Source organism: Puccinia triticina, chromosome 15A, assembly GCF_026914185.1.
Source record: "Puccinia triticina chromosome 15A, complete sequence".
Lineage (NCBI taxonomy): Eukaryota > Fungi > Basidiomycota > Pucciniomycetes > Pucciniales > Pucciniaceae > Puccinia > Puccinia triticina.
Window position 1 is genome coordinate 1,132,410 of NC_070572.1, and position 22,877 is coordinate 1,155,286.

Below are 22,877 nucleotides of genomic sequence, written 5' to 3' on the forward strand. Positions count from 1 at the left end.
GGGGTGAAGTTCTTGAGGGTCGTCAGCCAGGTGTGGAGGTCTTCCTCTGCGTCTTTCGGGATTGGGCGCTTCCTTTCTTTATGTACCCAGTCTTGTAACCATCGGTAAATGCTACACAAGTAGCACCTTAGTTGCGGAAGGATATATGAGACGTGGTTTAGGCGGCCCGCGATTACTTCCACCTCCCCGTAGGAGAAGTCCGCTCCAATCTCCTGGAAATGTTGTACCTGTGTGAGGCGTTTCGCCAATTTTCCTTCCGGTAGCCTGACCGTTTTGTCAGTGCCGTTCCAAATGAATCCGAGGTACTTCTGTTCCGTGAGGAATGGTGAGTACTTTTCTGTGTTAGTCTTCACTCCTAGTTCATCTGACCGTTTGACTACATCCGTCATGAGTGTCTCTGAGACTCTGCTTTTCACAAAGAGGTTGTCGTCAACCCATCTGAAAACATTCAAAACGTCAAATTCAGCTAGCATTATTTTCTTCCACGCATCTGCCGGCTGTCCAAAGGAGCCGCACCCCGCAACCCCTCCAAAGGTTATTCTCGTGTCCAGTAATAATTTATCGTTGAAGTCTCGGATCATCAGGAAGGGCCATTGGTGGGGCGCTGTCGGTATTTGACGGTAGGCTTTCTCCCAATCAAAAAGGGCTAAAAGCACCGGCTCTTTGACGTTCTTAAGGAAGCTGGCGACGGTGTTGAAGTCGTCCCAGGTCGTTTCGAAATCCTTTGCGGCCACGAAAGAATTTACGGATGGGGTTCTGTCTTTCCCACGCGGGAATGATAGGTCGCTGATTGGCCTTAGCGATCCGTCTCCGTTTATCACCACTCCCAGTGGATTGGACCTGAAGAAATCAAATTTCTTTGCCACCTCTTCGTAAGAAAATGGTCCATACATCCGTTTCTCTGCGAGCTCCTTTTTGATGGATTTTTCTATCTTCTCCTTGGCCATCAGAGCGGACGCGTGGTTTGGAGGGGTGTAGTGGCTTAAGCTTCCTAGACGATGGTCCGGGATTCCTTGGTCGAAGCCGTTCCGGAATCCATCCAGCACATCTTGAAACTCTGGCAGCAAGCCTGCTTTTTCTAGGGCCGCTTTCCACGCCGTGACATTCATCTCACATGACACACCCGCTGGCCAGCTTCCGCTGCCCTTTCTTAGATGAGTGGACTTGGGGTTAGCGGTTTGGGAGGGTGTCTCTCCCTCTAGCTTCGCCTGCAGCTGGACCCGTGAGCCTGGACTGTTTTGGGACACAGACGTTCCTAAGTCAGATACTCCTGTTCTTAACGCTCACAACATTGCCTCTTATCCACTTATTCCATTCCTTAAACCAGGGGGGGGCATGACAAAAAATAAAAACAAAGGAAGAGAAATTTTCTAAACGCTAACTAATGATTCTTCCCTTTCCCTGCACCTCCACTCCCGCTCCCTCCTCCATTTGCGCCAACTCCATTGTTTCCCCACGGTGCGCCCCCTGTGTCTCTATCGCCTCCACCAGCTCCCCATCTCGCTCCTTTGTGGCCGCCTTGTCTCGCCTGGTGATCTTTAGCCCCGCTTGGGCCTTTTGGTGTCTCCGGCCCCGGCTTCAGATGGTTCATTGAGGTTCTTGTCATTGGTTGTTGAAGGTGGAGCGGGGTGCGCCCGTGTTGTTCGTCCTTCTTGGCCGGGAGTTGTCCAGTTGTTGGGTCCCAACCAAATCGACATCCTCCGGGCGCATAGGGGTTATCCTCATACTCTGCCTCTCCGAATCTAACCGCTTTGGCGTGCGCGGTCAAGGCGATCTCTCTTCTGAAAACCGAGATATTGGCCACTGACAAGGAGCCGTTCGGCATTGGGACCCTGTGCGTCAAGGCGTTTGTCCTAACATGGATGTCGTAGCGAAGGGCCGTCATGAAACCTTCTCTTCGGATGATTCCATCCGTGTTCTGCTTGTGCGCTACTAGCCAGGCCGCCAGATTCGCGTGTGTAGGGATCTTACGGACCGCCGCTAAGAAGCCTTGATGGTTCACAGACCATTCTTGATATGTCTGTGTATATTCGCTCGGGTAGGGGTATCCCGTGTACCTATCCTTGTCCCCTGACTCCGACTTTACCCGCTTCTCCGCTGAATACAGGATCGCCTTGCCTTGCCATTCTTCGTTGAAGATCGTCAGGGGGAGTGGTGCTCTGAATTCGACTAGGTTTTGTTGAAAAAACGGTGTGAGACCCAGGTCGTCATTCGTGGGGATGGCGTCGTTATCGAAGAGGACGGCTGATGCCCCGGTTTGACGCGAGGCGCCTATCATCTCGTCATAGCTCCTAGTCTTGGTCGGGGCAGACGGGATTGGGGTCGGGATGTTGATTCCAGGGATCGCTAAGAAACCGCTCGGGGTGCTGTCGGTAGGTCGCGAAGGGAGGGCTGGCAATGGTTGGATGGGATGTGAAGGAGGGAGGGGATTGTATGCCGGTGTTGCAATCTTCGGCTCGGCGCTCGCTTGATTGCCCGCGTGTCCCACTATAACCTTCCCAAGGCCTCAGCAGATTTGAAAGAAAATCTCTGATTGCGTTGCCTGACCCCTCGCTTCTGCCGTCTTTGCCCTCCCCAACATTTCGAGCATCGCATCCTGAAGGTCGAGGGTCCTTTGTTCTGCCGACCGTGGCTCTGTTGCGGCATCTCTCCCCTTTGCTGGACCTCCTGCTAAACGGTGTAAGCGTTGCAGTTGTCTCAGCATTCCGATCTCCTACTTGTCCACTTCTGCCAGCTTCCTTACTTACCTAGACCAATCCGTGCCGAGTCCCCCTCTAGCCCCCCTCCTGACAAATCTATTCCCTCTTTCTCTCCATTCTTCCCCCCTGACCCTGCCTCCTCGATCTCCTCCAACCTCCCCGCTACTTCCTCTTCAACCTCCTCCGGTGCTTGCGACGTAGAGCGAGTCGCGATCTTCCTCGTCGGCCCTTTTGGTACAGTCACCTTCTTTTGTTTCTTTGCCGCCGGGGTCTTTGATGGTGGGATCGGCTGTTCAATCGGCCCTTGTATCTCGTCTTCATCTTGAGACTGCTTGGGTCCTCCTGATGCTCCTTGCTCCTGCGTCCCCTCTCCTTCCGTATCTATCCCCGCTGCTTGTTTCACGGCCGCTGTGGTTTCTGAGACTGAGAGTAGATTAAACATTTTGTTAGTTTAAGGCTGCTTCGCTAATCTTCTTCAGGCAAAAAATTTTATCCCGTTTCGGCGATAAACCAGCGGCGAGTCGTGATCTGGGAAATTCGGTGATTTCGCGGTTCCGAGTCAGGTGCTGCTACCCGTTACCGGTTGCTCCGGGACAAACTAGGTTTCGGCCCGCTGCTGCGACTCTTGCTGCGGGGCGCGGACATCCTTGAGGTTGGCCGCTCTCTGTTGCCGCGCCTTAGCGCGGTGTACTTCCTATCCGTTAGCGTGTCTTGGACTCTGCCCACATCCCGCTGCGCTCCCTGTAAGCGGCCAAGAGTAGATGTCTAGAGGTATATGTACCTGTGATCAAAGAGGAGAGAAACAAACAAGAGAGGAGAGAAAGCAGTCAAAGAGACAGAGAGGAACTCCTCTGAGATAATCAAGGTTCAATGAAAAGGGTACTAACTGTCAATATTCCTGTTGGTGATACTGGGAGTGTAGTGGCCTTGTTCTGGTGATCCTGGGTTGTCTGGAGGTGTGGTTCTGGTCTGCTGAAGTCTGTAGATCCTCCTCAGGCAAGGGGGATCCTGACTTCGAAAATTTTCACAGTTTGCTTATGTAATTACATATGTACATGTGGTTTGGTGTGCCTGGTAGCGCTGACACGTCACAACTGCGCATGCGCGCCACAACTCAAGAACTCAGGGAAGGAGTAGAGTTACAGAGAATTGGTAAGTTGTAACTAGGGTTAAAATTGCATGAGGAAACAGAATATGAAGTCAAAACAAGGATATCTCTTAAAATGAAAAAGATATGAAGTAATTCATATGTAAAAAGTAGAAAAAGGCAGACTTTAGGTCAGCTGTGTTGACTCTAAGGCTGACAAAAGAGGATACCATGCTCCCAGTATACCTACCGTCACAGGCAGCCAGGATATTGACAGTAATTATCACTCTTTCACTGAACCTTGACTATCTCAGAGGTAGAACTCTGTGTCTCTTGATTGCTCTCTCCTTCTGCTTGCTTTTGCCCAATCTTTGATCACAGGTCTGCACCTATCTTGACATCATCAACCAAAGGATTCTGCTGCATCATACCCTTCTTTTTCTGTGGTTTTTGTAAGAAACAAACCACATAGGTTTCCCTTCAAAGAACCTTGACTATCCAGAAGGAAGCTAAAAAATTGTGGCTGGATTAAACTTGTCTAATCCAGAAGCCCTCCACGTTTCTTTGGTGAGAGGAGGCTGTTGCACTCTCTATCACAGCTTGGCAGCACTCTTCTAAAGAGGTAGCATTGCCAGTGGACGTGCATTCCCACCAGAATAACCTTGAATATCTGCTTATCTTGATCCTGCTCAGTCTCTTTCTCTCTTTCTCTCTCTCTCTCATATTTGTATTTTCTTTATCCAAAGAAATCCAAATATTCCCCCCTCTTTTCTTGTGTCCTGCTGTCACTATAGAGACTCAGGCTCACAGAGCAGCTGTGGTTGCAAGGTCAGCCAATACAATTTCAGACCCGATTGACATATGGCTATTGGGTGGGCTTGTGTTGGAAAATGGGGCCCCAATAAATGGACTCAAGTAGTGGGCCAATCAGAAACGCTTGGGAAACACTCACCATGGCCTTTTGCAAATGGCCCTTGATTTCATGGGATGCCCAGGCAAATTTCCTGACTTTTTTCATGATCACCCTGCTGACAAATGAAGGTCTACACATGTAACAACAACTGTTGATGTTGAAAAAACGTTCAACTTTGTCAGAGAATGTGTTTCTGCCAGGCAACATAACCTTGATCCAGAATTGGTAAGCAGAGGTATGGCACTGTTTTTCTTTTCAAAGAACAACAGAATCAAACCTTTGGCACTCAATGAGTATATCTGAACAAGAAAAACGATGAATGCAAGACCAAAGCAAAGGGGAAGGGGACTACAGGCAGGGAAGTTCTTTCATTGGACTGAGAGACCATGATACATAAGACCAAGATAAACATATGACCAAGATACACATAATACCAAGATACATACATGAAATGAAATTTTGACATGCAAATCAAAGCCAATGTGTGAAGTTGCAATAGCGGCTTATGAGTCACAGGTACCTGTGCAGGTACCTGCGAGTAAGCCCTGCAACTGCCCCAGCAGGTGCAGTTTTGGGTGCAGGTGTCCAGGATTGGCCAAAAAAGGCAGCAAGTACCCGGTTTCACAGAGGCCATCTCTAAAATTGATCCACATAAATTCGCCAGAAATGATTAATGTTTGGGCATTGAGTAACTATCATTTCATTATATGTTGGAATTGAGTTATACTTAAAGAATGAAATGGTTCTATAGAAAATTGCTTGAGGTCCTTTGATTCTTCCTCATAAATCATAACAGACTTCCCATTGACTTCTGAATAATTTATCAATCACTCCTAATACACATCCGACTGACACCATACCCAGAACAATTACAGTCAGGCACTCTCTGGAGAGTGCGTCAAATTCTCCCCTGGTGTAAAGGCCTTAAAATTGACTCTAAAGATTTAATTAGACTAGTTGTGGGCCTGATTTTGTGCCATGTTACAATTGGATCCTTCAATAATTGGATATCAATTGACTGAAGATTGAAAAAAAGGGAGGTTGCTAACATGGTTGCTGATAAAGATGATTAGGGGGAAGATTACTGTCTAATGTATACGGCTTGAATTTTTGGGGGCACAGAAGAAGCACAAAAAGTTAGTAAAGGATGAGTTGAACTGAGATTTTATAATGAGAAAATACAACTATGAAACTTACTGCATGAGCAGAAGCACTATCATTGTGATGATAAATGAGTTCAGCAACAATAAACTAGAAACCAGGCAACAAGCACACTTTTTATTCAATGGCTGGACCTGTGTGGATTAGATGTGTCAATTTTGAAGTTGGTGTGCTATCAAAAGTATTTTGCTTTCATACTGACTGTTTCATGAACATCTGATGAAGTGGTTGCCACAAATTGTCTGCCAGGAACTGGAGCAATCAGTCCAGGCTTCAACGGAGTAAAGGGCTTTCAACAAACTGGACAGGTAGATGCCCCGGTTTCTTCCCACCCTTCAAGATATGTTTTACAAAATATGTGATGGCAAGCTTCAAGTTCTTGTTTGTTAATTGAACGTGTATGCAAGCAAACTGGACAATCTTCTCTCTTTTTAACATTTTTCTTAAGAGATCCCTCTGAATTTTTCAATCAGCTGGAATTGCAGTGTTAAGGGATCCAACACTGGTTCTTGGAATATTGGTGTGTTTGCAAATGGACATTTCCAGGATTTTGGGACAACTACACATTTTTTCTTGACTGATTGGAATGATTACCTCTGCCTGCTCATAAAGGAAAATTGCATATTTCAGGCCCTACAATGTTTGAAATTTTAAAGCTGATCTAGCTTATAGAAAGAAAATTTGTACTTACAGTGGGAGGTGGTCCATTGACCTGATTTGAGTGGTTTTGAAAGTCGGATTGATCAACGGGATGAACCTGTGCTGTGTCATGGATTGGAACTGAGCAGTGTTGATTACATGTTCCATTTGTAAGGTATTTCCAATGAACTGGAGATTGAATCATTAGTTGTGAGCCTTGTGGAAATTTTTGCAATCAGGAATCACAATGAGTTGAAAAATGATCAACTATGAGAAATAATACACACAAATCCATTATGAAAGATGTGTAAAAATTCACTTGGAAAAAGATGATGGTTTGACTCTGAGTAAGGGATGAAAGCAGCACCTCTATACTTTGTCCTGCCTTTTGTAGCTGAACAAGATCTATTGGATTTTCCTTTGAATTTTATGTTTAATGGGTTAGAGATTAATTTTTTATGTTTAAGCTTTGGGATTTATGTAAGGATCACACAGATTTCAAATTTAATTGATCAGTTCATAAACACACAGAAAGGTGATGGTTTGACTGTGGTTGGAAGGAAAATCAAATGAGAGAATTTCCAATCTTCTGATTTGGACTTGGAGGTGCTCAAGTTCAACCAAGGCAATTGGCTGTCCGCCTTGAGACAGATATTACTGGTAGATTCAGCGAGCTACTTTGGTAGGCTCTTTGAGAGTATCATCCAATCCAAAACTTCCCTCAAAATTTGTATTGATTTTTTCCATGTTTGAAAAATGCCAAGTGTAGAAGAAACTGGTAATGGTTATCACTCCCAGTGAAACTCCTACTGAAACTCAAAGAAGGCAGTGGCATATGTAAACTTGGTAAAAAAGCAGGGAGAAATAGCTATCCCTACGGGGTCTTGCACGCTGAAACAGCTCTCACGTGCATTTTCTGCATTAGAAAATAAAAAAAAAGCTTGGTTTTCTAGGTAGAAGGACAATTTAAAGTTGCCCTTTTGGGGCACTGAATTTCCCACTACTTCAAATTCAAAGATGTCATTTGGAAATCTTGAAAATCACACTTTCATGATTATCATATAAGATTTTATTGTTCCATTTTTGCCAATAGTTTTCTGCCAACTGAAAAAATAAACTCAAATTTTAATAAAAACTAGACTCTCAAGAAAATTCTATGCGGAATTTTAGTTGGCAGTGAAAACACCTCAAACACTGTTTTTTTGTTACCTGCAGTTCACATTTACAATTTTTGATGTATTCCCACTGTCCTCAATTTACCTTGCCTTCCTTCTGATAAAAGTCCATGGCTCAGCTATAACAGAGTGAAAACTGAGCTGCACTAAAATGAAAAATGAGCTATCCTACAGTGAACACTGAGCTTTACCAGATTGATTAATGAGCTTTAACAGCTTGAAAACTGAGCTATACTAGAGCAAAAAAATGAGCTGTCACCAGAGTGAAAACTGAGCCATGCCAGAGTGAAAACTGAGCCATGCCAGATTGAAAACTGAGCTGTGCCAGAGTGAACATTAATTTTTTCCAGAGTGAAAACTCTGTTTTGCCAGATTGAGCACTGAACTGTGCCAGTGAGCACTGAGTCAAAGCGGAAAAGTAAACAGAACCGTTAAAAGTTGAGCAGAACAACTGAAAAAAGCAGAATCAGTGATAACTGAGCAGAATCAGTGATAACTGAGCAGAATTAGTGAAAAATGAGCAGAATCAGTGATAACTGAGCAGAATTAGTGAAAAATGAGCAGAATCAGTAAGAAGTGAGCAGAACCAGTGAGAACTGAGCAGAACTAGTGAGAACTGAGCAGAACCAGTGAGAACTGAGCAGAACCAGTGAGAACTGAGCAGAACCAGTGAGACCTGAGCAGAACCAGTGAGAACTGAGCAGAACCAGTGAGAACTGAGCAGAATATGTGAAAACTGAGCGGAATTTTTGCAAACTGAGCAGAATATGTGAAAACTGAGCGGAATTTTTGCAAACTGAGCAGAATATTTGCAACCTGAGCAGAACATATGAAAACTGAGCAGAATATTTGCAAACTGAGCAGGATATGTGAAACCTGAGCTGTGCCAGTGGGAAATGCACTATTTATTTAAACCACCAGTGAATATTATTAAATCTACAGGCAGAGAAGGAATTGAATAGCTTTGGAGCTGGAAGCAGAGTTGCAGAATGTCACTTGTCTTTAATTGACTATTGTTTTTTTCCTGGTGGGGTTTCTGAGAGAAGAACAAGCAATGATTTTGGGACTTGGGACTAAAGAACAACTGCAAACCCCCACAATTTTGTTGACACAGATGAGAACAATGAGAGATTTCAGTGAGCCCTGGTTGGATTTCGTCATGCACAGAGTCGCTTTGGTTGTATTGGACAGAAACTGGTCAAGGCAGCAATTCTGAAGCACAACAAAATTCCTGGCACAAGGAAGAATTTATATCAGGAAGACATTGATAATAGATAAAAGCTACCAAGAAACCTAAACAAGATTTCTGGGATGAGTTAAGCAAAAGAAACTAGAGAGTTCAATGACTTTCTATCAGAGAACTTTGACAGGCAAGAGAACCAGAATTTATCAAACAGGTTGAGAGCTACTTCACACTATGACCTATATAAAGTGTGGGAGTCTAACAGAACTATATATGAGAATAGATGGATGAACTGAAACACAAGGCTGACAGTTCAATGTTGATCAAGATGGTGAGAAGGGAAAATGGACACTTCAGACATAAAACTTTATTTGTCTTCCATGGTTAAGGATAGACAATAAGTCAGCAGTTGCGAGATGAATCCAAGTGAGACGTCAGGGATCCCATAAGATTAGAAGACCAGAACACTCACTTCCTAGCCGCAAGCACTATAAACGCGATGCACATTGCCATCAACACCACTGCAGAACCAAACATACACCAAGCAGCTGGTTTGCTGATTGGATGGCCCCGGGTGGCGGGGGTGTTTGGAGTCTGCTGTTGAAGGGCCGTGGAGAGTCTTTCAGTCTGTCCATGATCCGCATCTGTGTTTGCTGGAGCAATGGCGATGGCAGTGTCGCCGGCCTCGCCGCCGGATCTGTCGCCACTGCCGGGCCCGTCACCCGGCACTTGCGGGGCTTTCTCTCGAATGCACATCCCATCTTGGCAGTTGCCGATTGGAATGGCCAGCTCAAACTGCTCAAACAAGACGATTTTCGTATTTTGTTATAAGCCCCTGGCCGGATCTCTGGATATTCCACGCTCGATAGTGTTGATTTCCACACAGTGCTGACCTGATTTTGGAGTGCTTTGGAGGGGCCATGAATGGGCGCCTCTGCACCTTGCACTGCTGCGTCGTGGATCTGCCCCGGGCCAACCAGGTGTTCGCTTTGTAAGCTATGGCCAATCAGCTAGAGATCCATTGGGTGTCAGGTTTGTGGGGTGCACCAGGGCATCGGAATTAGTTGCAGAAGAGTGCTTAACTATGAGGAGATATAGGAGCCAGACAGCCATGATTGCCAGAATTTCCTCGAAACAGACGCTGGTTTGCGAAAGGGATGGCTTGTACCTCTTTCCTAGTGTGTGTTGTGTCTTGCAGCTGGCTGAATCCTATCAAGTTCCAATCTGAAAGTCCAAGATCAATTCTCTTGACAGGAAGTATATGAGGGTCTCACGCAGAGTTCTCCTCAATCAAAAGGGGTGTCAGTCAGGGATGGTCTGGCTGAGGGAGCACCAACAAGAAGGAGTTGTTGGTTTGGGGGCACACAGCTTCATGTGCTCCTCCGACTCTGGCAGCTAGCGAGATTGGTGCCGGTGGTTTCAACGAGCTAATTGGATTGTTAAAACTTGCCTGCAAATGGATATTCGAAGCTTACACTCCCTCGAGCCAAACCTGAGGGTGAGTCATGAACAGTACAGCATACTTCTCGGCTGCAAAGTATAGTTTTGGGTGCATGGATCCGACCCGCAACAGCCGCGGGGTGCACTTCAAGCCATCCAGCGAGCAGCTCCACCCAAAAACCCACCCCGCCCACGCCCACCCGCAGGCCGAGCACATCCAGCCATGGACCCAGCGCCACGGCCTGCTCACCCGCCTGCTCGCCGCCCTCCCGCCCAGCACGCACGCCCTCGCCGCCTACCAGCACCGCAAGCCGCCCGCCATCCACTCCGACGACGCCCTCGCCCTCAGCCCCCACCTCGGATATCTGCTCGAACGCGCACAGAGAACCCACGCCCCCGCCGCCGCCGAGCAGCGGCTGCTCCAACGCACGCGGCAAGCCCAGATCGACCCCGCCAAGGACTTCGTCCTCCTCCGCAAGATCTCCGACGGACAGTCGGGCGCCGTGAGCGACTCGCTGCTGCTCCTGCTGCTGCTCGATCCCCGCTGACTACTCCGATCCTTGCTCAGGTCCATCTCGTCAGGACTAGGCTGTCCAGCCTCGAGAGCCTCAACCAGACGAACCTCTACATCCTCAAGACCGTCTCCAAGCGCGTCTCCCGCAGGATCCAGCAGGTGAGCATCCCGTCCCAACCGTCAGCGGAAGCGCACTGAAGAGCCGGCCGAAGCACAGTACAGCTCGATCGAAACCGAGCTCTCGATCCTCCTCCTCTCGCGCGCCTCGGGCGCCGCCGGGGCGATCAAGCGGCTGCCCGAGCTGCAGCTGTCTTTCCAAACAGAGACCGAGCTGCATCTGGTGCTGGAGTACAGTGCGAGCGGGTCGCTAGCGGACCATGTGGCGCGGCTGGCGGGGCGGCCGATCGGCGAGGGCCAGCTGCAGGCGTGGGCGATCGACGTGCTTGCGGCGCTCGACTGGCTCCACACCGCCCACCGCTTCTGCCACCGGGACGTCAAGCCCAGCAACCTGCTCATCAACCACCCCGACGGCCACATCCTCCTCTCCGACTTCGCCACCGCCGCGCCCCTCGTCCGCAACCCCCTCTCCGCCCTCCTCCACGTCCCGCCCGCCCACCGCGTCGTCATCGTCGGCACCTGCGACTACATCGCCCGTCCGTCTTCACTCCTCCCCCCTACACACAAACACACACTCCGCACTGCTGATCTCTTCTTGCCCACACAGCCGAGGTCCTCCAGGCCCATCTCTCCCAGACCATCGCCACCCTGTCCCACTCCGCGGCCACCACCGCCCTCGGCCCGGCCCACCCGGACGGCCATCCTGACGCAGACGCCGGCGCGTCCTACGGCCCCGAAATCGACCTGTGGAGCTTCGGCGTCTCCCTCTTCGAAGTCCGTCCTCCCCCCCCTCTCTCCTCCTTTCCTTTGGCTGACTCTTTTGGTGTGTGCGTGCGGAGCAGCTAGTGTACAGCCGGCTGCCGTTCTTCTGTCCGTCGATCAACGACACGTACGCCAAGATCGTCGCCCACCAAGTGTGTCTTTCCCCACTCTCCTCTGCCCTTCGAAGCCTAATCGGCGGCTGTCTTTTAGTCGTATTTGCAGGTCCCGGCGGTCCGGGACGGGTGGAGCCCTGGCATGGGGCCGGGGCTGCCGGAGCTGGCCGCGGCCGCCGACGGCCCAACGCCAGTGTCCCCCGGCCTCCAGAGCTTCCTGAAGGCGTATGTCGGCTCCCGCTCGCGTGTTTCACGGGCGGTGCAGAGGCTGACGGTGTGTGTGGCTTTCAGGCTGCTTTGTCGGCGGGAAGAGCGGCTCGGATGCGGGCCTGATGGCCTGGCTGCGCTCCAGAGACACGCCTGGTTCGGAGGCGTGGAGTGGGCCGACGTCCAGCGCCGTCAGTCCGTCCCCGCCCCTCTCCCCGCGTCCAGACACTGACCAAGCGCGTGTGAATAGAACCGGTGCCGGGCCACGTCCGCGCGGCGACCGAGATCCATCGGGTGGGCGACAGCGTGTGTCTCGACGCCGACCCGGGCGCCGCAGACGAGCCGCGGTTCGACTTCTCGGCCTTCTTCGGCTCCTCGCCCGGCGCCTCCGTCGACCCCTCCGACTCCTCCTCGTCCGACGACGACGCCAGCAGCGACGAAGAGGCGGAGGAGGTCGCGGGGTTCACGTATCTGCCGCGGGACCCGGACGCGTTCAACCATGCACACGACGCCGGCGGGCCGTCGAGCCGGCAGAAGCTGAAGTCGAGCATCAAGCGCAGCGCCAGCGGGGCCCGGGACGACCGGTTCTCGACGCCCATCAAGCCGCCCTGGCCGCACAGCTCGACCCCCCTGGACCCCCCGCCGCCCGCCACCGCCGCCCGCTCCGTCAGACTGCTCACAAGGCCCGACGGCAGCGCCGTCCCGCTCAGCCACATCGACCAGCTCATCCTGCTCAACCGGCTCGTCCGCTCCACCGCCAAGAAGGCCGCTCCCATCCCGCCCCTCCGACGCCCCCACTCCCTCGCCCCCTTCGCCCACCCCCCTCGCTCATCTGACGCCCCCCCGCCCGCCCCGCTCGACGCCAATGTCCGCGGCCTCCAGACCAGAATCGCCGCGCTCAGGCACTCTATCGACGCTCTTGTTCGCCACGCTGATGCCCTCATCCTCCACGCGCTGCCGCCGCCTGGGGAGGAGGGCCGCCCGTCGTCCCCATAGCTCTTTGTCCGGTCTTCTCAATCCACCACATGATCTTCTTAACGGTTAATTTATGTACTTGCTTTTTTTTATGGGGGGGGGGGGGGGTTGTTTGGTTGGACTTGCTCTTCCTCAGTTAGTGGCAGCAGAGACGGGGTCGGCGGGAATCACGCGCTCAGGGACCGTTTCCAGATCCATGATGAATGCAGAGAGCCGCTTTCGGAGCACACGGCTGCCCTTTCTGGGCCTGCGTTGCACACAAACAGCCCCCTGGCCCTGTCCACCTGGGCAGCAGGAACCGCACCCTTACTGCACGGGCCACACGAGCACCGCGTTTGGTGGCCGAACCACGCCACGGAGAGGCCTGGACAGCGGGGTGTTTCATCTGGCACTTCTCGCGCAGACATCGAGGGCAAACGCCCATAACCAGCCGTCCTCGCTTGTGGTGCGGAAGTGGGGGGTGGCGAAGCCTGTCACTCGGCACGCTCGAGCCCGGCGGCGAGCCGCAAGTAGACTTCCTTGCCAGCGGATGATCAATTGGGGCTGGTCAAGGACCAACAAGGTTTTCGAAACGGTGCGTCTCTTCTGGGCACTAATTACGTAGTGGTCATGGATGTGGGCATACTTGGTAGGCCTTATTTCTCCGGGACATGCACGTGGGAAGCGGCCTGCGTGGTGGACGGGTTGGCTGGGAGGACGGGGGCGAACTTAACTAAGTCCCGCCTGAGGCTTCGCCGGAGGGACTTATGCCCTATCAGGAATTCTCGCGTGAGACTTTCGGATATTTGATCCGTGAAAACGTTATATTCCTCGCCACTCCTGCAGATCTCATCCTCCGTTCTTCCAACCCATTTTTCCTGATGCGCCTCCTCATCCCCTTATTTGTTATATTTTTACCATTCTTTGTATCTTTGTTCAATTTTTTTTATAATTTTTTTTGTAAAATCTTGAATAAAAGCAAAATAACTATCATATCCCAGCATACCACCGGGATTTATGAGCACAGACCAACTTTTTACTTAGCGCCGAAAACACAACCGTTTCGAGGATTGATCGAGGCTAGCAAGCCTGATCGAGACTAGTCCTTGCACTCCGTGCAAGGTCATTGAAGCATGACAAAAAAAAAGGCCAACTGATCGCCATCGCGAACATCCGCACAGAATCACAAGTTACAACAAGCAGAGAACAACGGATGTAGGCGCTCCATCGAGCCTTTCCTTCAGTTGTCTTGTGTACAAGCTCCTTGATGGTGTTGATAAGCAGCATCGTCGACGGCCATCGGGTGCCCCCCAAATTCGACGATTTGATTTGATTTTCGGACATTGGTTTTGGAGGTAGGCCTGGATGAAGTGCTTTGCGTCTAGATTGTACGCATGTAAGACTTGATCGATGAATAACAACTTTTCGGCCTGGTCCGACAGTGCTGGTAGGTTTTGTAGGCACATCGTCGTCTTGTCAGCTCTTGCCGGTAGCTGACTCGGTTGAACTTTTTGCGTGGGGTGGTTGGGTTTCAGGAGAATGATTGGTGGCGAGAGCGAATGATCGGATCTAATGGTCGAGAGATAAAAGCTAAAATGTCAGTAGGGAGAGAGGAAGTGAAAAAAAAGGATGCACATACGTGATATCACGTTGTATCAGATCTGCCAATCGCGTACGGGCTTTGTTGTTTAGTGATCCGCTCCGAACCTGGGGAATCAAGTTTTACATAGTTTTCAAAAAATAAAAACAGCACAAAGATGAAGAGGAGATGGTCCCAAATTGTATTAGAAGAAAGGCACGATGTAGGCCTATCATGCATTAAGTTTTTGAATTGCTAGCTAATCATCTAGGTTGAGTTCTGGGCACTCAAAGTTGAGTACCACCAAAACTCAGAATAGTCTCACGCGAGAATTCCTGATAGGGCGTAAGTCCCTCCGGCAAAGCCTCAGGCGGGGGAGGGACTTAGTTAAGTTCGGGACAGGGGCCGTTGGGTTCTGAATCGCGCGCTTTTGGGGCGGGGCGGGGCCTCAAATGCGCCGGATCGGCCCGTTCTTGGAGACATGGAACTTGTTGCAAGAAACAGTCTCACGAATGCGCAAGCCTTTCATGCTGTATTTAGGTGTCCTAATTGTAAATTCATAAACCCTTTTTTGCAGGGCATGAGTGTGATAATGTAATCCCACTGGAAAAGTGTTACAAATTTATGAGTTTATGCATGCATAAATCAACTTTGAACACCGTAATTCAAGTCAAAAAGGGATCAAGAAACTGCTATGGGATAGCCGCCTTACACACTGCTGCAAGCCCTATGGAAAGACATTATTTTTGTAGTGACTTTTTGTAATTTAAGATAAACAGATAAATGGGATTTCAATTTCATGGACATACATTGAGGTCATTTCTGTTGAAGGTGTGGAACGGGAGGATACAATTGTTGTACCAATGTTTTTACCCTTTGACACATGGATAAGTCAAACATTGGACACTAGCGCTACTGTATGATGGCTGTATAAAGGGGGAAGCTGTTGGTTTGGGTACTGGTTAAGATGGTGAGAAGGAAGTTTAATCTTAAAAATCAGGAGTATGTAGGAGGCTTGATTGTTGGGGATAGATCAGAAGCAGTTTATGTTAGTATAAGATGAAGCATTAAGCCAAAATTTTGTGAGGAAATTCAACTAGAAAACCTACCCCTTGCCATTCAGCACCATTATCGTGATGCAAAGTGCAAGCACTGCCCATAAACTCCCAAAGAGACACCAAGCTTTTCTTTTACTCATTTGGTTTTCCTGTGTGGAGGGGGTAGTCCTGTTTTGCCGCTGGGTAGTTACAGATTTTATGTTGTGTTGACGCTGTCCATGGACATCCTGTGAGATTGCGTTGCGGTTTGGTGCTGAGGGAGTAAAGGGCTGTCGACAAAGGGGACAGGTATGGGTCCCTATGTTTTCCCATCCTTGAATACAGTTATCACAAAATATGTGGTGGCATGTATCAAGTTCTCTTTTTTTAGATGAGGGCTTCTCCAAGCAAACCGCGCAAACGTCTATATCTTGACCGCTTTTCTTCAGAGATCCTCCTTCATTCTTCAAATCAATGGTGATTACAGTGTCAGAGGAGACGCCATGGGAGCTCTCAACAGTGGTTGGTTTGCAACTGGACATTCCTGGGGCTTTCTCACAAGAACAGCTTTCATCTTGAAAAATTGGGATGGTTGCATCAAACTGCTCAAACCATTGGAGATTTCAGCCTCAAAATCATTGGCATGAGCTAAATATTATATCTCAAAAAATTCTTACAGTGGGAGGTGGTCTGTTTTCCAGATTTGATTGGGGTTGAAGTACATTGGATACACCAATGGGATCTGCACCTTGCGCTGCACCATGGAGCTGCGCAGTGTCAACTATGTGGTCATGTTGCAAGGTATTTCCAATGAGCTAGAGATAAAACCATTAGGTGTGAGCTTTTGAAGTTGTGTCATTTTCTACTATCATCAGGAGTTGAAGAATGCTTAACTATGAGGAATAGTACCCAGACAGCCATTATGAAAGAGGTACAAATATTCACTTGAAAAATATGAAGGTTGGGGTAAGGGGTGGAAGCAGCACCTGTATACTTTGTCTTGCGTCTTGGAGCTAGCTTATTTCTATGAAGTTCTGCTTGGCAGGTTATGTTTGATGAGTTGGAAATTATTTTGTAAGATATACGCTTTGGAAATTGTATGAAAATTTGATCAAATTTTTTCAAAAATTAGTTAATTGAAGAGTGTATAAATGAGGGTCATGGTGGGATGGCAGCAGCATCAATTTTAAGAAACAATTGATTCCTATTAAGACGTACTTGGCCCAGGTAATTAGATATCTTGCTTATGTTGTCAATGAGATGTTTTGTCAGACTGAGCCTTTGAATACAGAACATCCAATTTAAAACCTCCCTGCAGATTAATATTGATGCACTCAAAGTTTGAACAAAGCCAAGTGTATGGTGATCACTCCTGGTGCCACTTCAGCTGAAACCCCAAGACTGCAGCTCAATGAACTCAGTAAAACAGCAGAGAGAATTGTCTTACCCACAGCCTTATTGCATCCTGCAACAGCTGGGGGATAAACTCTGAAACCTTTCCTACCCTTGCAGTTCACAAACGTTATTGATCACACACTCAAAGATGGCATTCATCAAGATTTCAAAGAGGGTATTAATCACAATGTCAAAGATGGTATTTATCACAATGCAGGTTATGATTTTACGTAAAAAAATCTCATGCAATTTTGAATACCATAACTTATGTAGTGGTGGATGTGGGCATACTTGGTACGCCTTATTTCTCCGGGACATGCACTTGGTAAGTTGCTTGGTGGACTGTTTGGCTGGGAGGAAGGGCGCTGTTGGGTTCCACATGGTGGGATTTTGGGGCGGGGCGGGGCCTGGAATGAGGCGGATTGGCCCGTTCTTGGCACCGTTCTTGGAGACAAAGAACTTGTTGCAAGAAACAGTCTCATGAATGCGCAAGCCTTTTATGCTTTGTGTTCTAATTGATTTGTGCATGCATAAATTCATAAACCCTTTTCTGCAGGACACACCAGGAAAATAAAATAGGGGGATATTGAATTTTACAAAGTGTTTTTTACAAGTTACAAGGCCCTGTAAAAAATACCTTTGTAAAAGTACACATTAAGGGGGGTCATGTGTAATTTTACAATGTGTTGGCTAGGTTCCCACCTTGTAATGTAAAAGCAACCTTGTAAAATTATACCTGACGTCTTCCATGTGGAATTTTACTTGGTATTTTTTTACAAAGTGCCACCTTGTGAAAAAAGTACCTTGCAAAATTGCATATTTGCAGCAAAAACATGAATTTTACAAGGGAAATTTTGGGGAAGCAGTACACCATGCAAAACATACCTTGTGAAAATCAATAATAATGGCAAGCAGGTTTGAAATTACAATGTGTTGTGTAAATTTTACAAGGTGGTTTTGGTATACTGCACAAAATCTACCTTGTAAAAATCAATAAAAGTGGTTACAAAGCTCAAATTTACAAGTTGCTGTGAGAAATTTACAAGGCAGTTTTTTTTTTTTTTTTTTTTTTTTTTTTTTAGAAAGCCCACTACTACCAACTGCACTTGGAAAATATGAACTTCTGCTGGAATTATGAAGTTTCTGGGAGTCATGAATCACCATATAACCCTTGGTCAAGGTTTAATTCAGTGGAGGGAATTTTCTTATTGCTCCTGGAGTCCTGCACCTTCAATAATTTTGTTGAAACTGCAACAGCTCAGGGTCCATTTCTCTCCCTGTCACACATCTGTCACTCCTTTTTCCTCCCTCCAGATGAATATGCTTGTTCACCTTCTGCCCACAACTTGTCCCTCAGTTGTAATAGCTACAAAGTCTGCTCATCTGGATAATCAAAACATCATCAGCTTCAACAGTGGGCCGCTACGCTAAACTACGCTATTTTAGCCCTAAAGTTTAGCGTAGCGGCAAAAAGCGCCAACCTTTTTTGAATAGCGTTAGCGCGCTGTTAGCGCCGCTATGCTTCGCTAATTTTCAGCGGCGCTAACAGCATACCAATTTTTGTTTAGCGTTAGCCCTGCGCTACAGCCGCTACGCTACGCTACGTTTCCCTAAGGCGCTTTTAGCGGAAAAAAGGCACTTTTTTGCCGCGAAAAACGCTGTAGCGCAGCATAGCGCGCGCTCTTTTGCGCCTTGCGTGCTTAACGTTAGCGCAATTGCGCGCATCTGCGCTAACGCTACGCTAAAAGCTAAAATAGCTTTGCATCCTTTGTGCGTAGCATTAGCGCAGATGCGCCCAATTGCACTAACGCTACGCTAAAAAATAGTGCATTTGCGCTGTGCTACGCTACGCTAACAGCTATGTTAGCGTAGCTGACCCACTGTTGTCAGCTTTCTGTGCGCTTCTCCCTGAGACCAGTGAGTCTCTTGTAGTGAGGAGCCTTTTTTCCTCCTCACAGCTAGTAGCTTGACCCCTTTCTGGGGTTTCTTCTCCTTTTCTGGGTGCCTCTGAGCTTTTCTCCTTGAGGCCTCAAACCTTCACAATCTCACTGGAGCTATCTTCCTTGAGTCCTCAACTGTTCTTTGGTTGTCATTTCAAAAACATTCAGCAGGAGTGCATACTGGACAATGTGCAGTTTGGGGAAGTCAATTTTCCAGAGGAAAAACACCCTGTCAAATCTCCACAAAACCTTGTAAATTTCAACCTGGTAGTCATTGCTATTGATTTTTGCAACACACATTTTGCTTGGTGTACTGCTTCCTCAAAATTTGTCTTGTAAAATTCAGGATTTTGCTGCAAATATGCAATTTTGCAAGGTACTTTTTTGACAAGGTGGCACTTTGTAAAAAAACACCAAGTAAAATTCCACATGGAAGAATTCAGGTATAATTTTACATGGTTGCTTTTACATTACAAGGTGGGAATCTAGCCAACACTTTGTAAAATTACACATACCCCCCCTTAATTTGTACTTTTACAAATAAATTTTTTACAGGGCCTTGTACCTTGTAAAAAACACTTTGTAAAATTCACCCACCCCATAAAATAGTCAGTTGATGACAAGTGACATCACACCAGCTCCAGCCAGCTACCCACCATCTATCCAATATCCCTTAAGGGAGTGCTGCCAAGCTGTGCTAGAGAGTGCAACAGCCTCCTCTCACCAAAGACATGCACCAGGGGAGATATGTTCCCACTCCCCAGGGAGTGCCAGAGCTGAATTTTATGTGAGTTTTGGTAGGATGTGAGCCTGATGTAGATTAGTAACTCATCCCCAAAATAGTAAATTGGATGGAGAAGTTAGTGAAAAGTCAGTCACAATTGATTTGGAAGTCAACACAATGTTGTGTAGAATTCTTTTGTTTTCTATGTACAACTGTAGGAAGAAATATGATGAAATGATATTTCACCAAAGTCCAACTCATCAATTGCTCCTGCTTACTGATTTTTAAGGATAGCAAAGCAAAATTCCCATTCTCAAAAGTAATTCCTCCAAAAAAATGGGTTTCTTGTAATTCACATTATATGCCCTGATGTACAAAATTAAACTAAAAGTCGACTTGGTATTATTGGGTTTAGATTTTTGGAATGTGGTAATGTTGCAGTCATTGAAATTGAAACCCATTTTCTTGGAAATGCGGGAATTAATTTGAATTTGGCTGATAAAAATGACAAAAAACTGTTTTAATAGGGTGAAAGTCTGAGTTAAGTCAAGGTTGGATTGCGGTGCCAATTCACTTTGGCCATATATCCTGTCCTCCTCACAAAAATGATCTAGTGAATTTTGTATTTTTTTGCTTTTCAAAATTCACATGTGCACATGCAAGTTAACCTTTTTGCACTTTGCTAATAGTCACCCTGATGTGCGCGCGTACATTGAGGTGGAAATATCACAGGATGGGCCTTTCACAGCCACATGAAAAGTAAAAAATTTGTTTTGAGACACCAATTGTCCCCCTGATGTACGCGAGTACATGAGGGGGAAAAAATCACAGGCTGGGCCTTTCACATCTCCATGGAAAGGACACACTGGTCATGGAGCCAAGAAAGGACTATATTCTGTATGAGTTCTGGATGAATTATAGATGAGTTCTGGATGATTTTTTGGCAATTTATGGTTTATTTCAGGATGATTTCCAACTGATTTCCACGCTGACTTCCAGTCTTTTTCATACCTATTCAATATTGCTTTACCAAAGGCCTCCAGCACAGTTATGGAAAAAAGTTACGGTAAGGCACTCCCTGGGGAGTGGGAACATATCTCCCCTGGTGATGTGGAGGGCTCCTGGATTAGACAAGTTTAATAAAGCCACAATTTTTTAGACTTCCCTCTGGAAAGTCAAGTTTCTTTAAAGGGAAACCTATGTGGTTTGTTTCTTACAAAAACCACAGAAAAAGAAGGATATGATGCAGCAGAATCCTTTGGTTGATGATGTCAAGATATGTGCAGACCTGTGAACAAAGATTGGGCAAAAGCAAGCAAAAAGAGAGAGTAATAAAGAGACACAGAGTTTTACCTCTGAGATAGTCAAGGTTCAGTGAAAGAGTGATACTAATTACAGTCAATATCCTAGGCACCTGTGACGGTAGGTATACTGGGAGCGTGGTATCCTCTTTGATGGTGATCCTGGGCTATCTGGGGGTGTGATTCTGGGTGTGTGAAGTCTGTAGATCCTCCTCAGGCAAGGGAGAACCTGGCTTCAAAATTTTTCACAGTTTGCTTATGTAATTACATATGTATATGTGGTTTGGCGCGCCTGGTTGCGCTTACACGTCACAACTGCGCATGCGCGCTGCAACTCAAGAACTCAGGGAAGGAGTGAAGTTACAAAGAAATGGTAAGTTGTAACTAGGGTTAAAATTGCATCAGAAAACAGAATATGAAGTCAAAATAAGTGTAACTCTTAAGATTAAAAGGATAAGAAGTAATTCATATGTAAAATGGTAGAAAAGGCAGACTTTAGGTCAGCTGCGCTGACTCTAAGGCTGACAGAGAATTTTGAAATGGACCCGGGTACTGATTGCACTGCTGGTACCTACCCGCGTTTTTTTTCCAAAAAGCCAGAACCCAACACCTGGTGTCAACAATGGTGAAAGCATTGGTCTGTGGATTGTGCAGAGCATTTTTGTCCCGCTGTGTTTTTCTGCTCTGTAGTGCAAGGGCTGCTTGTTGGTGGTGGAGCAAAAAATACATTCCAGTAGCGTGCTAATGCAGCAGCACTCTACTACAAACTCAACAAAACCCTTCAGAATTTGGGGTGAAATCGCGAAGCAAGCCTCTGTCAGGAGGGACTTACCCCTTAGCTCCCCAAACTTGCGCACCAAGAATGGATTTTCAAGGTAGTGGGTTTATTTTTTCTACAGCTCACCTACCACATCCAATCCTTTTATATTAGCTCAATGGAAGGCTTCCCTTTGGTTCTGTAGCCCCCTACAGAGCCAGATCTGCAGCCTGTAGTGCAGATTTTTATGGGGAAATCTAGTCCCAGAGGCTGCAGATATCACTTTGTAGCCCCCTACAGATTTGAGGGGGAGTCTTCCAATGTCATCGGAACATGCTGCAGAAAAGAGTAAAAAAATTCACATCTCCCTTGATCCCCTCTACATTCTGGTGGAGAGCAAACTGTGGAAACTGAGTTGGTGAGCACAGACCCTCTCTATACAAAATCCTCATTTTGGGTGTATTTAAAGATTTTTTTGGATTGGGAGGAACATTGTGAAGTTACCCAAATTCTGTAGGTTGGATAACAAGCTAGTCTTTCACCTAAGTAGTTTTATTCCAAATAAAGTTATGGAAGAAAGGAATTATAGAAGTTTGAAAACTCCTGCCACCTAAATTTAGAATCTTGCCCCCGCAAAAGGGGGCAATACAGCGCGAGTCCCTCCTGCCAAGGGCTGTTGAAGGCTCGCTTTGCAAAACACACGCCCGCAGCAGCGAGGGACTTCGTTGAGTTCAGTTCTACTAGAGCTGGAGCGCTATGTGTCAGCGCAGGAAGTGCGCTTGGTGCTAAAGTAGCGCAACAATAGCGCAAGATAGCGCAGTCATGACCGGTTTTTGCAAGCAGTAAAATTCGGGCCCTGGGGAGGCTCTAAAGTCGTGGGTGAAAGTTGAGAACAATCAATGCCTAGCTTATCACAATCCCCTTGTTTCACTAGCTTAGCACAATCCCCTCGTTTCAGGGGCCGGAGGACCCGGCGCGCCAAAGGCGCCTCGCGAAGCGAGCCTCTGAAAGAGGCTTCAGAGGCTCACGCCAGCCCAGGCGGTACGGCCCTCCGAAGCGAGTGTTCAGTTAGAATCAATGCTAGGTAGACGACACAGCAGTTGATGCTGCGACCGGCTTTCGATGTGACAAGAGATCTCCAAACACGTAACAGTCGACCAAGAAACATGCTCCAATATTT

At 47.4% G+C, this 22,877-nt stretch overlaps 3 protein-coding genes across 3 annotated transcripts; 1 reads left to right on the top strand and 2 right to left on the bottom strand.

The window, feature by feature from the left end:
- Positions 1-1,170: 1,170 nt before the first annotated feature.
- Positions 1,171-3,141, bottom strand: PtA15_15A124 (uncharacterized protein; the record flags this gene model as incomplete). The annotated part of the gene is made up of 2 exons (XM_053163299.1): positions 1,171-1,233; positions 2,866-3,141. 2 exons carry the CDS (start codon positions 3,139-3,141, stop codon positions 1,171-1,173), a joined length of 339 nt encoding a protein of 112 aa, XP_053027288.1.
- A 6,184-nt stretch (positions 3,142-9,325) lies between these two features.
- Positions 9,326-9,970, bottom strand: PtA15_15A125 (uncharacterized protein; the record flags this gene model as incomplete). The annotated part of the gene is made up of 4 exons (XM_053163300.1): positions 9,326-9,345; positions 9,397-9,652; positions 9,751-9,867; positions 9,941-9,970. The coding sequence occupies 4 exons, from the start codon at positions 9,968-9,970 to the stop codon at positions 9,326-9,328; spliced, it is 423 nt and encodes a 140-aa protein (XP_053027289.1).
- A 440-nt stretch (positions 9,971-10,410) lies between these two features.
- On the top strand, positions 10,411-13,006 carry PtA15_15A126 (uncharacterized protein; the record flags this gene model as incomplete). The annotated part of the gene is made up of 8 exons (XM_053163301.1): positions 10,411-10,800; positions 10,866-10,970; positions 11,029-11,464; positions 11,536-11,702; positions 11,771-11,842; positions 11,901-12,028; positions 12,095-12,201; positions 12,261-13,006. The coding sequence occupies 8 exons, from the start codon at positions 10,411-10,413 to the stop codon at positions 13,004-13,006; spliced, it is 2,151 nt and encodes a 716-aa protein (XP_053027290.1).
- Positions 13,007-22,877: the final 9,871 nt, after the last annotated feature.